Source organism: Macaca mulatta, chromosome 6 (assembly GCF_049350105.2).
Source record: "Macaca mulatta isolate MMU2019108-1 chromosome 6, T2T-MMU8v2.0, whole genome shotgun sequence".
Classification (NCBI taxonomy): Eukaryota; Metazoa; Chordata; class Mammalia; order Primates; family Cercopithecidae; genus Macaca; species Macaca mulatta.
Genome location: NC_133411.1, coordinates 121009401 through 121023944, shown reverse-complemented (window position 1 = coordinate 121023944; position 14544 = coordinate 121009401). Strand labels below are relative to the sequence as shown.

The window sequence follows — 14544 nt, the reverse complement described above, 5'->3', positions numbered from 1 at the left end:
CTACATGTGCTGTTCCTTCTCCCATGCCACCAGGCTATGCCATACTGACCAGCTGGCGTTCAGAAAGCTTGTTCTAGTGCTCGGTCCTGTACAGCCTGTGGCAAATCACTTTACGCTTCTGGTCCTCAGTCTTACTAATCTTATGATATGATTTTCTCATTTGTCCTTTGTTCCGAGAGAGAAACCATGAGAAAAATTTGGATAATAAAATCTGATTATGAAATGCCTCAGTGGTTCACATATGGGGTTATATTTTTAGGGGGAACTTTTTTCCTCTGTGAGATGAAGTGCACAGTGCCCAAGTCTTTCTGTTAATAGTGAGTCTGTTGAAAGTAGGCCTTATCTTGATACTCCAGACCATTGATAATAATGAACATTTGCACTTTATGTGAATTTTAGCTTTTTGGAAATCTGTGTACCTTTTTAAAAGAAGTTACATTTTAAGCAAAAGAAAATCTGTCAGTTTGCTTCTCTCCCCTCCCACATTTCCATGAACTGTTATTGAACGTGAAGTACCATCATGGATGCGCCCTGGCATCTTTATTCCCCTGGTAGCTGATACCACACGTCCCAGCTTAGCCTAATGCAGATTCATTTTTATGAGGATTGTAGGCATCTTCATTTTTAATAAAGGCAGAGGAGGTAGTGAGGAGGAGAAACTTCCACAGAAACACGTGAAAGATGAATTTTAAGTCTGTTTAATCTGTTTTTTGGGGGAGATACTCACCTGTATTTATCCTGTAAATGTAAAATAAATAGGATTTGGGGCCCTTAAAAGACTTTTTTCTTCTCATAGATGGCTGTACTTGTGGTGAATCAAACTAGACTTGTAGAAATGTGATTTTCCTGTACCTAAATGATATTTTCCTGCGTGAAAGCCAGGGCCATTCAGTTGCTCAAATTTAGCAGTTGCGGAATAAATTGTTAGTAAGATGAATGTTCACTGAAATCCAGCAAACTAAATCACATGATTCCTTGGGAAAATTACTTGAGAAGTTTGACCCAGCCCCAGGGAAAGCTGCCCTGGAATCCGCATGGAATCTGCAGGGCAGTAGTGCTTTGCATGGGGTTCTAGGCCTGCTTTCAGTCTTCCTGGACACTTGATCTGGCCCAGGCGAGGTGGGCAAGTAAATGGCTAATTGTGCCATGGCAGAGTCCAGAATAAAATTCTACTGAGTGGTCCTGTGGGGGATGCTTTACAACCTGCTGTGTGAGTGCAACATGGAGCTCATGTGGAATCATTGCCCTTCCACAGTTTAGCCCAACTTAATTTCTGTATTATTTAGTGACCTTAAAGACTATCAGCAACCTTTATTTCTAGCCCATCATTCTACGGAAATCGAACTCCTCCTTTAATAAATCCTTTCTTCCTGTTTCCTCCTCTGAAAGATTTTCCTTCTATCTAATGTAAATCTCCTCCTAGAATTTCATAACCACTCCCTTGATCACTATTGCAATGAGAATCATTTTAAAACCAGTGAGTCTGTGTGTTTTTTCTTCTCTCCATATTTGGCAGATGTTCTGAATGATCTGTTTAATTTTGTGGCTGTGTGGTTTTACCTTTGCTAATCAAAATGTTGCACTTTCAAGTGGCAGGACAGCTTTGCAAATGAGCCGAGATCTTTCTATTCAACTTCCCCGGCCTGATCAGAATGTGACGAGAAGTCGAAGCAAGACTTACCCTAAGCGAATAGCACAAACACAGCCAACCGGTAAGCCATGGCTCCCCTGAGTTATCTATGTAACCTTGTTTCTCTTTAGGCTGATAGTGTAAGATATACTCAGTGATGTCTATAACTCTATAGTCTTTCTACTGAAATTTCTAATATTAAAATTTTCTAATATTAGAAATTTCAATTTTGATCTTGGAAATGTTCAAGCAGACAGTAATTATTAAGAAGACAAATAGTCATCTTGAATCACCATGACCTGCTTAATGACTATACTTTCTTTTTTTTCTTTTTTTGAGTTACAATCTTGCTCTGTCACCAGGCTGGAGTGCAGTGGCATGATTATAGCTCACTGCTGCCTCGACCTCCTGGGTCCAAGTGATCTTCCGACCTCAGCCTCCCAGGTAGCTGGGACTATAGGCACGTACTACCATGCCTGGTTATTTTACTTTATTTTATTTTATGGAGACAGGGTCTCACTGTGTTGCCCAGGGTGTTCTCAAACTCTTGGGCTCAAGTGATCGTCTCTCTTCAGCCTACCAAAGTGCTAGGATTACAGGCATGAACCACCATGCCTGGCTCCATACTTTCTTTTTGAAGGGGTTTTATTTTAAATAAAATACTGGCTGGGCACAATGGCTCATGCCTGTAATGTCAGTGCTTTGGGAGGCTGAAGCAGGAGGATGGCTGGAGCCCAAGAATTCAAGGTTACAGTGAGCTATGATCATGCCACTACACTCCAGCCTGGGTGATAGACTGAGACCCTGTCTCTTAAACAAACAAAAACCACACAAGACAAAATGCTAAACTGAATAATTTCTTAGTTTGATGTATTTGAGTTGAAATTGAAAAAGCTCTTAGCAAGAGTCTTAAAAAAAAAAAACAAAAAAACCAGCACTTTTGGGCATGGTGGTGAGGCTGTCATCCTAGATACTCAAGAGGCTAAGGCAGAAGGCTCACTTGAACCTGGGAGTTTCAGTATAGCCTGAGCAACAAAGTGAGGCCCCTATCTATTAAAAATACAAATTTAAAAACAGGAACACTATTGAGGTAACTTAATTTGAGCTTCATTTGTACAGAATCCAGTTGGTTTCTTGTTATTATTGGCCTTTTATTATGCAACATAATATATGTATGCAAAGTATATAAATAAAATATATATACTTATGGACATATACATACATGTATACATATGTGTGTACACACATACAAAGTTTAATCTAGCCTGCATCCCCAAAGTGCCACATGGGTGTTTCTCTGATAACCATTTCCTCCCCTCAGTTAGAGGAAACTTCTGTTTGCCTTTGTGGTAATTTCATTCCTTTCTTTTTTTTTTTGAGATGGAGTCTCGCTCTGTCGCCCAGGCTGGAGTGCAGTGGAGTGATCTCTGCTCACTGCCACCTCCGCCTCCCTGATTCACGCCATTCTCCTGCCTCAGTCTCCTGAGTGGCTGGGACTACAGGCGCCCGCCACCACGCCCGGCTAATTTTTTGTATTTTTAGTAGAGACGGGGTTTCACCGTGTTAGCCAGGATGGTCTCGATCTCCTGACCTCGTGATCCACCCGCCTCGGCCTCCCAAAGTACTGGGATTACAGGCATGAGCCACCACGCCCGGCCCATTCCTTTCTTTTCATTATAATTTGTCAGTGTTTCCTGAACAAATTAGTTTGTTTTGCCTGTTTTTAACATTATATGAATGGATCATAGTATGTGTTTTTTTGTGTCTTGTTCCTGCCAACATTACATACAGTGTGTACTAAAGCATGTTCCTTTTCTTGCTGAGTATTCTAGTGTTTGACAATTTATTCATTCTACTGTTGATGGACATTTGGGTTATTCAGATTTTTTTGTTTAATGAAGACACTGTGTCTTTAATAAAACCACCTAATCAATCAGCTTTAATCCATGTTCAGTGCTCATTGCTCACAGAATTTTACTGTGAAGTAATATCGCTGACGTTAGTTTGTGGCTTGCTTGTAGATCACCCTTGTGTAACACTCTCCAGTGTCCTTTCACAGATATTATCTTGTTTGAGCCTCACCCTGTGAGGTGGGGCAAGGGAAAGAGTACATCCATTTTATGGATGAGGAAGATGTGGTTCTAGCAATTATTCAGAGGTATGGCTGGTGCAGGAGCCCAGGTCTCCTGGGTCTAGCACATTAATAGGAAGTAAATGAAAGTTTTAGTAACAATATTAACATCTGAACATTGTGTGAAAATTGACATAGCATTATAATGTCTATCATTTCAGTTAATCCTTTTGCCAAGCCTGTGAAGAAAAGTGTATGAATTTATTCTGCCATTCCTGTGTGTGAGAATATCACCTGACTTAATACTTCTAAGGTCAAATTAAGTCTGACTGTAGTTCCCTTCCTCTTGTTGGGCTGGGAGAAAATAAAGTTCTTTCTGGTGGTTCTACTGACAAGAATAAAACATGACTAAATTTGCAATAGATTACCTTGCCACATCACTATTATTGTTACCTCCCTTCAGCTAATGAGGAAACTAAGACGTAAAAGGCAGTTTGGCTAAAACTACTGTGGAGTAAGTTTACTGGGCATTGGTTACCGACTTGTTTGAGTCCATTAAGAGAGAACACGCTCATATGCAACAAATTACATGAAGCTTATGTGTTACTTACACATGGGCAGCAGAAGACGAAGGAAGTCTAGGATTTGTTGTAAGCTTGTCCCCCTAATGCACAGCCCAGCCTTTTTTGGAGGACAGCCTCCCAGCATCAGGTGGATCTCTCTCTCTCTTTTTTTTTTTTTTTTTTTTGAGACAAGATCTCACATTGTCACCCAGTCTGGAATGCAGTATTGTGGCCATAGCTCACTGTAGCTTCGAACTCATGGCTCAAGCAATCCTCCCACCTCAGCCTTCTGTGTAGCTGGGATTCCAGGCACACAGCACCACTCCCAGCTAATGTTTTTTAATCTTTTATTTTTTGTAGAGATGGGATCTTGCTGTGTTGTTTAGGCTAGTCTCAAACTCCCAGCCTCAAGCGATCTTTACATCTTGACCTCCAAAAATGTTAGGATTACAGGTGTGAGTCACTGTGCCTGGCAGGTGGATCTTTTAAAAATGTAGACTGTATTATGCTTTTATTATTATAAAAATACATGCTTATTTTTTAAAATTTAGAAAACTTAGAATCTTCTCTCCCAAAAAGAAAGAAAACCCCTTTCATATTCAACTTCATTCTCCTTGTAGTAGCACTGTATTATATAGCCTTTCGGTCAGTTGTATATCTTTTTCACACAAGTGGTAAAATTGTGAGTTTTCAACTTGCTTTTCTTATTTAATAATACCTCATGGATATGTTCTAAGTCTTTAAATGTTCCTCAACAATGCCATTTTAATATATGTATGATTTTCTACTGTGTAGATATAGAGATGCGACAATTCAACCAATCTTTAATTCTTGGATATTTAAGCTGTTTCAAAATTTGAAAACCATAAATAGCTCTAAAGTGAATATTATTGTAGTGATATCTTTAAGCATTGATGACTTTATATATTTTAAACAGTGGTGTCTATTCATCATTTTTATTCTAAAAAGAGGATTAAACAATACTGTGTTAAAATCTAAGACTTTGCTGAGACCACCTTTCACTCTGATTTTTTAATTGCTTTTGTCCTGACTTCTCTTTTTTTCTTGAGACGGAGTCTCACTGTGCCGCCCAGGTTGGAGTACAGTGGTCCAATCTTAGTTCACTGCAACCTGAAACCATAAAAATTCTAGAAGATAACATTGGTAAAACTCTTCTAGATGTTGGCTTAGGCAAAGCTGTTCATAGCTAAGAACCCAAAAACAAATGCAGTAAGAACAAAAACAAATAGATAGGACCTAATTAAACTAAAAAGCTTCTGCACAGCAAAGGAAATGATCAGAGTAAACAATCAGCCTACAGACTGGGAGAAAATATTCACAAACTTTGCATCCAACAAAGGACTAATATCCAGAATCTACGAGTAACTGAAATCAGCAACAACAACAAAAAAAGAATAATCCCATCAAAAAGTGGGCAAAGGACACGAATAGACTATTTTCAAAAGAGGGTGTACAAATGGCCAACAAACATGTGAAAACATGCTCAACATCACTAATTATCAGGAAGTTGCATATCAAAACCACAATGAGATACCGCTTTACTCCTGCAAGAATGACCATAATTAAAAAATTAAAAAATAATAGATGTTGGTGTGGATGTGGTGAAAAGTAACACTTTTATACTGCTGGTTGGAATGTAAACTAGAATAACTACTATGGAAAAATAGCATGGAAATTCCTTAAAGAACTAAAAGTAGAACTACCATTTGATCCAGCAATCCCATTACTGGGTATCTGCCCAGAGGAAAAGAAGTCATTATATAAGAAAGACAGTTGGCACATGATGTTTATAATGGCACAATTTGTATTTGCAGAAGTATGGAACCAGCCTAAATGCCCATCAACCAACAAGTGGATAAAGAAAATGTGGTGTTTATATTAATATGTATACCATAGAATACTACTCAGCCATAAAAAGGAACAAAAATAATGGTGTTCGAGGCAACCTGGATCAGGTTGGAGACTGTTACTCTTTTTTTTTTTTTCTTTTTTTTGAGACAGAGTCTCGCTCTGTTGCCCAGACTGGGGTGCAGTGGCGCGATCTTGGCTCATGGCAAGCTCCAAGCTCCACCTCCCGGGTTCATGCCATTCTCTTACCTCAGCTTCCTGAGTAGTTGGGACTACAGGTGCCCGCCACCATGCCCAGCTAATTTTTTGTATTTTTAGTAGAGACGAAGTTTCACCATGTTAGCCAGGATGGTCTCGATCTCCTGGCCTCACGATCCGCCTGCCTTGGCCTCCCAAAGTGCTGGGAGTACAGCCGTGAGCCACAGTGCCTGACCTGGAGACCGTTACTCTAAGTGAAGTAACTCAGGAATGGAAAACCAAATATTATATGTTCTCATTTTTAAGTGGGAGCTGAGCTATGAGGACACAAAGGCATACAAATGATGTAATGGACTTTCGGGATTTGGGTGGAAGGGTACGAGGGGGTGAGGGATAAAAGACTACACATTGTGTACGGTGTATACTGCTTGGGTGATGGGTGCACCAAAATCTCAGAAATCACCACTAAAAAACTTATCCGTGTAACCAAAAACCACCTGCTCCCCTAAAACCATTGAAATAAAAGTAAATAAATAAAACAAACAAACAAAAAAAACCCACAAGAGTTATTTAGTGGAGTAGGAATAGGGAAACATTTTTCACGAAGGGCCAGATAATATTTTAGGCTTTGCAGGCCATGTGGTTTCTGATGTAACTATTCACCTCTGCCATTTATAACACAATAGGAGTCACAGAAAATATGCAGATGAATAAATATGGTGTGTTTCAAAAAACACAAAACATTTGTATATAATTTTTTAAAAAGTCATGATGGAGGTTATTACTTTTGTTAGTTTGTATCATTAATTTATACTAAATGAGTTTTTACTTTAGATCCTTGTTTTTTAAATTTCGAAGTTAAAGTAATTCAATCAAACTAGATGACTAGTCCCCTTAACTTGCCTCCCAGTTCTCTGTAAGTTTAAAAAGCATGTTTATTCACCTCTCAATTAAGAGTAATAAATACCCTGGCAGCTAAAAAGCCATTGTGTTTACAATTCACCAAGTGCAGGCCCTGGCACCTTTATGAGGAAGTACATTCCAGAGTCAAGTGCCCTGCACCCAGCAGCCTGCTTCCCCACCCAGAGGAGGTCAGCACCAGGGCAGGCAGCCAGAGCATTCCTGCAAGTCTAAACTGCCTCAGAGGAGCTTGGGTAAAGCCAGAAAAGGGACGGCAGGAGGAAAGAATGCCCTCCTGGTACAACCCTCTGTCTGACAAGTTCTTGGCAACTCACACAGTTGGATTCCTGTCAAAGGAGATAGTCTCTGCTGTAAGTAGGCAATAAAGACAGAATATTTGGGTATAATTCATAATTAGCTATAGGAAGAGTAATGGTTGAAGCCATTTGTGATGGATACACAAGACTTTGATTATCTGATGCAGCATTTTAAGTTCTTAAAAATATCTCACTGAACACACAAATACTTGCAGCATAATCTTTGAACTATTGAAAAGCAAGATAAGATGACATTTTTGGCATTCCCATTCTTGCCCTGTGGAAGGGGCTGCAAACAGAGCGTGTAAAGGGTTGTGAAAATGATTTCTGAGAGGATGGTTTGTGCACAGTGTGCAAGAGGACAGCTACTTACTGCTTGGAGCAAGCCAGTTGTTTCTGTGCAGCAGAGTGGACCTAGTGTTGACGTATCTTCCAGTGTTTCAAGAGAAGTACAAAATCTGGGTATTTATGTGAACTTCCTAGAATTTGAAATACTGGCAATTAATTTCATTTAAAAAAGGCTCTGTGTGCTAAATTAAACATTTCCGATGGACAGATTTGGGCTTGAGGGCTGCCTGCCTGGAAACTCTCCTTGACAGAGCTGGTGTAAGTGGTTGATCCACCATGTGACGGATGACTCCATCTGCCCTGGGGCTCACACTGTGTTTCTGCAGCATCCTAAGCAATCACCACTATGTTTGATTCAAATACTTCATGACTCCAGACATGAGCACGTTGTAGTTAGTAGGTCAGTGGGCCAACTCCAGGGGATGATGGTGCCACACAGCTCTGGACCCCCCCATAGTGAATGATTCGCCTGAGGGTAGCTGACCACCATCTATTGTTGACCCAAGGTGGGTGCAGTCAAAGCAGCGGAGACAGAGAAATGCTTTGATACAATGAAGTACAGTTTCATTTGATGAAGTATAGCTCTGGGCTGCGAAGAAATAGCAATGTCAAAACAATAATTTTTTATCAAATGCTTCCTCTGATTGGCGCATCGTGTCAGATGCAAGTCAGCAGAACCTCAGTGTGGCTTGTGGCAGTCAAATCGATGTTTTGAAGGCAGAGGAAAGGTGAGTTATCTGAATAGAGACGGATGTATCAGTGTGATCCAGTAAGCTGGATCCTGGTACATGCTGGTTCAGCTTCAGTAATCCATGTACTAGACATATAATATTATAAAGTCACTTAGCCAGCCTGAGGCTTGCTTTCTTCATCTGTCAGATGGGTTGCTGTCTTGGGGATGTGTCTGAAATGGGCTGAGTATCTTGTCAGAACTTGCAGGGACTTGGTATACTTTAGTTTCCTTCTCCTAAACCAAAAGGATGTCTTTCTATTCACAGTGGGGACCACTGTGAATCCATCTGTCAATGTTTGAGGTACATTTGCTGTAATGGCATCAACTTCATATATAAAGGATGATGTCATTATGTTGAGGTGCTGTGGGCTTTTGAGAGTGAGGGGTAAGGAGAGGCCATTCAAGTACAGTGAGAGGGGCTTGGAAAGGAAATTGGACACTCTCACTTAAATCTAGAAGATTCAGTATAAATCAAGTGTGAAGAACTGGGCCAGTCAGAGCTTACTACATGAAGCTTTCTTCTGTCGTGCCTGCCTACAGATTTTAGCACCCCAGAGCAGCTGTTGGGAGCAGTATCAGGATCACAGAGTTAGGAGGTGTCTTTTCTTACTATGTTCCTACTCTTCAGAGTAGCATTTAGTCCAAGCCTTTTTTTTCACTGTGATGAAACCATAACATTAAATTTACCATCTTAAGCATTTTAAGAGTAAGTTCAATAGTATTAAATATATTCACATTGTTGTACAACCAATCTCTAGAGTGTTTTCATCTTATGCCTCTGAAACTATACTCCCTAAACACCGATTACCCCTTCCTGCTCCCCCCAGCTCTTGGTAATCGTCTTTCTACTTCGTTTCTATGATTTTGACTACTTAAGGTACTTCATATGAATGAAATCATCTAGTATTTGTTCAAGTCATTTTTCTTCTCTGATTTTTTTTTTTTTTTTTTTACACCACATCTCTACCCTCTTCTCCTTCCCACCTCAAATCTTCACTGCTTTCCAGCCCTCTTGGGATTTTCTGTAACTATGAATTGGAAAGAATGCCTGCTTCTTACAGTGTGTTCATTAACAGTGATGACACTGCGCAATAATTTTCAAGTTCATGCGGTTAATCGTTCCATCTTCTGTGTAAGGTGGTTTCCCCTATTTGAAGTAATTAGCTGCCAGGCCTACTCGAATGCATTTTTCATGTTAAACAGACAATAGGAACAGAGAAGACAAAGAAAAGGCAAAGCTGAAAGGGCTCCCAGAGGGGAAGCAAAATTGTTGAATGAGGAGCACACAGAAGCTGTGGCTCTGGATCAGGAAATTCAAAAGCAAGTCCCCAATCTCTGAGTTGGTCCAGGAAGATACTAGATCAAATACGTCACTTCTATAATATCAGCAGAACTACTCCTGTGTTGTTTGTCATCACAGAGACTGGAAACTACCTAAATATCCATTAGAAGGAAACTGGCCTAATAAAGTAATGTGTGTTCCCCAGCCTCTGCTCCACATGAAATACCATGTCTCTGTTACAAGAAACCTGAGAGCAGGATTGGAGCTTGTGTCGATCTGATTCCATAGTCCCACAGTATCTACTGTGAAAGGCCAGGTCCCATGAGGAGCCCACCAAAGGAGAGAAACGCCAGGACTAATCAATGAGCATCACCGTGTGCCTGGCACTGTGTAGACACTGCAGATACCCTGCAGATACTATCTTACTCTTCTAGAAGATGCTGTAGTTCTCAATGTTTAGGTGAGAAAGCAGAGGCCGAGACTTGTACAGAGTCACAAAGCTGAGATACAAACACAGGTCAGTTATAGTCCACAATATAGAGAGGAAGGACTAAAAAAGAATGTGATACATTTGTATGTGCAGATAGGAAATGATCTCCAGGATATAGTATATAAATGATGGGGGCAGAGAAGCAGAGGGGCCCGGTAGTATTTAATGTGTTACCATTATATACAAAGACAAATGGGGTGGGAAAGGATACATACAGATAATACTTGCAGGCAGGATACATTAGAAACTAGTAACAGTAGTGGCCTTTGGGAAGGGTTTCTGAGAGAATGGGGATTGGCAGTGAGAGAGAGATTTATTTTCGTTTGAATTTTTACCAAGCACTTTTCAAAAGCCCTGCAGATAACTGTCATGAATGCATGAAGTTCACAAATGCTCATCCATGTTTCCAATAGAGACATTCTCAATAAGCTCAGAGTTGAGACAGTTCTTAGCCTAGATCATTATGATTTACAGAGAAAGTAACAGAACAATATAAGGTCAATTGTACAAAACTCAAATGTTAGGAATTTCTCCTGTGTTGTAGCAGACAAAACCAGAGTCTTCACGGAGAGGGGCATGAGTCCAGGATGAAAGTACAGAAGATTGCATGTAGGTCCTCAAGCCAGAGGGTGCTCCATTTCATGAGGAAGACTCATGGTATAAGGAGTCTTTGGATTAAATGAAGTAGAGGACACTTTGTGTTTTTCGCCCAAAGAAGTGATGATTTGCAAGTGTAGCAAATTCTAGAATGTGGAGGTGTCTGGATGAGAATCACTTAGCAAGGAGGAATGTTTGGGAAAAGAGAGGGTAAAGAAACTGGGAAAAGATAGTAACACAGTAATAGCTCTCACGTCTATCCGGCCTTTGATGGGTATTGTGAAGTTTTTGTTTGTTTATTCTGGGTCGGAAAAAGGAAGAAGTTAGTATGAATTTTCATACAAAGGGGTTAGAACAAGACATTCTGAGCTAGAATTGTTATATCGGTGGTTATGGAGATGACTTCTGGAAATAAAGTGGAGTTAACTTCATTTTGGCAAAAGTGTAATTGTGACTCTCCTTTTCCAAGTTGACAGATCAGAATTAGACCATGGACTGAGTTATGGTCCAAGTCTGTGGTCCCTCCCTCTCTCCTTTCTAAGAACCTCTGCTCTGAGGGATACTTAAGTTGCCTCTTAACTGATTATTTAAGCCATTGAATTGAGAAGTGACCAGTGGGGTGGTAGGGGAGCTTAAAAAAAAGAGTGTGAAAGTCGTACCTGATTTGAGTAGCTCTGAATTCCTGGTCTGCCTTGGTTGTGACCTGTAGCTTGTCATTCAGCTTTCATCCCTTTATCCATAAAATGAAAGAATTGGGTATGTAAGCTTTAAAGATTCCTCCTCTTTCTAAAATTCTTTTATTCTCTCTGACTTACCTGCCCACAGAGTTAGAAGGACTAAATATGAAAAATAGATACAATGGAATTTTAGAAAGTTGTTTGAAAAAAGTATATGGTTTTTACCACTTCAAAAGTCTTGCAAAGTTGTGAAAAAGATTTTCCCAGATTATAAAATGTAGTTTTGTCATTGGAAATACACAGTACTTTTTGTCTTTGGAAAAACCTTCTAGCCAATTCTTTAAAACATCTTAGGCTGGGCACGGTGGCTCACACCTGTAATCCCAGCACTTTGGGAGGCTGAGGCGGGTGGATCATGAGGTCAGGAGTTCAAGCCCAGCCTGGCCAACATGGTGAAACCCCGTCTCTACTAAAAATACAAAAATTAGCCAGACACAGTGGCAGATGCCTGTAATCTCAGCTACTCAGGAGGCTGAGGCAAAAGAATCGCTTGAACCTGGGAGGTGGAGGTTGCAGTGAGCTGAGATCGCACCACTGTACTCCAGTCTGGGTGACAGAGTAAGACGCCGTCTCAAAAGAAAAGAGTTAAAGTTCAAATGAAACTGTTATTGACAAATTGAATAAAACTAATTTTAATCTTGGTTCTAATACAGTTTAAAAAATATTTTTAGTCCAAATAGACCAGAGGAATATGAGATTTGGTCTCTTTGGTTAACTCATAGTTAAAAGGTGCTGTCTTTCTGGGTAAAAATAAAAAGAAGGCATTCTTTCTTAGAAAGGTTTTGCATAGCTTTGTCTCTGCCTTGGAGTTGTGTGTGAACACAACCTTAGACTAGTCCTTTCTTGAACCTGCCTGTTCTTTTGGAAGTCAGCAGTGGGAACTGGCTCTACCTTGGCAGTCATTTGTTGTTGCAATTCCTGATTTTACTAACACATTGGGCAAATTTACATGTTTTCTTACCTCACCTCTTCTTCACAGGTTGGGGCTGGAGGGTGTGTCTGTCAGCGGTTTGGGATTCTGTTTTGGGGATAGATATTCCTGAGTAGATTGTGTCTGAGGATTCCACATCTTTGCTTTACTATCAGAATTCATTTTTCTGAGGTGATGGTTTCTATACCAGTATTTTCTTCAGACTTTGAAAACTCTGGGATTCATTTTTTATGGCTCTGTTTGGCCATAAATTTCTTTTTTTTTTTTTTTTTTTTTTTTTTTGAGACGGAGTCTCGCTCTGTCGCCCAGGCTGGAGTGCAGTGGCCGGATCTCAGCTCACTGCAAGCTCCGCCTCCCGGGTTTACGCCATTCTCCTGCCTCAGCCTCCCGAGTAGCTGGGACTACAGGCGCCCGCCACCTCGCCCGGCTAGTTTTTTTGTATTTTTAGTAGAGACGGGGTTTCACCATGTTAGCCAGGATGGTCTCGATCTTCTGACCTTGTGATCCGCCCGTCTCGGCCTCCCAAAGTGCTGGGATTACAGGCTTGAGCCACCGCGCCCGGCCCGGCCATAAATTTCTTATTACTTATTGATATCAATGTTAAAGATTTTGGGGGTTTTCAGAGTTCAGGGTTATTTTGGTAGGTATAGGGAGAGATAGGTGAGGTAAAGAAGAAAGAAACTACTTCTGGCCAGGCATGGTCGCTCATTCCTATAACCCCAGCACTTTGGGAGGCCGAGGCAGGCAGATCACCTGAGGTCAGGAGTTCAAGACCAGCCTGGCCAACATGACGAAATCCTGTCTCTACTAAAAATACAAAAGCTAGCTGGGCGTGGTTGGTGTGTACCTGTAGTCCCAGCTACTTGGGAAACTGAGGCACAAGAATCGCTTGAACCCGGGAGGCAGCGGTTGCAAACCGAGATTGCGCCACTGCTCTCCAGCCTGGGAGACAGAGTGAGTGAGACTCCGTCTCAAAAACAGAAAGAAAGAAACTACTTCCACTTGTGGAGCAGGTGCCCTCCTTGGCCCTTGGAACACTGGCACTGTGCTGGTCTCTGGAGCAGGAGTCCAGAAGGGGCGGAGGAACAGCCCTCTGTAACAGTGGACTTGCTACTCTCTTCTCTCTTGGGGTAAGAATGGGGCCTCTGAGGAAACCGCCCAGATTCCTTCTCCAGAGAAGATGACATGGAGTCCAGAAGATGAGTCACTTAGCTGGGGACAACCAAGCCTTTTGGGGCTGCATTACGGTCCAGGTACCAGCTACAGCTTTGAACAGAAAAGCTGGTTTGCAGAGAAAGAAGAATGGAGTTGACTCACTGAGGATCACACAGCTTTGAGAAGAGAGGGGAAGGGAGGCTTAGTAGCTGTGAATTCAAGTCTGTGAAATCCTGTTGTGCATTTACCATGAATTTCTTTCTAATTTGAGCTGATTTCCTTGCATGAAAACAGTGGATAACATTACTGGGTATAACCCTTTCCCCCTGAGGAAGATGGTTGGTAGTCTGATCTTATGAGGAAACTGAGGCTCAGAAACATTAAGTACTTGTTTGAGATTACACAGGCAGTAAGCGCAGAGCCAGGATCCTAACCCAGGTCTTTGGGATACTACGGTACATGCTTGGAAAGTAAATGGAAGATAAAAAAGGTGAAAGGTCTGGAGTGATTTGAAAATATACACCCTCTGTTTTTTTCCCCTATGTGTGATTTCTTCAGTAGATTTAACTTGTTTTCAGCAGATATTCTTGAGAAGACCACACATTCTGCTCATTAATAGAGTCAGAGTCAGCCTGCTTTTACATTAAGCCATTTTTAAAAGAAAATGTTTAAGTTATTTGGGGCATCTTACCTAGCCAAGAGAGAGAGGGAAAGGCGGTAACT

General features: G+C 41.0%; 1 protein-coding gene across 2 annotated transcripts in view; it reads left to right on the top strand.

Annotated features, from left to right (window-relative positions):
• EPB41L4A (erythrocyte membrane protein band 4.1 like 4A) overlaps positions 1–14544 on the top strand; it is a 264990-nt gene that overhangs the window by 190076 nt on the left and 60370 nt on the right. For both annotated transcript variants that reach the window (XM_078005099.1, XM_001101426.5), the window contains one exon: positions 1591–1712. In XM_078005099.1, coding sequence (XP_077861225.1) covers positions 1591–1712 — 122 coding nt within the window. The remainder of the gene's footprint in view (positions 1–1590; positions 1713–14544) is intronic.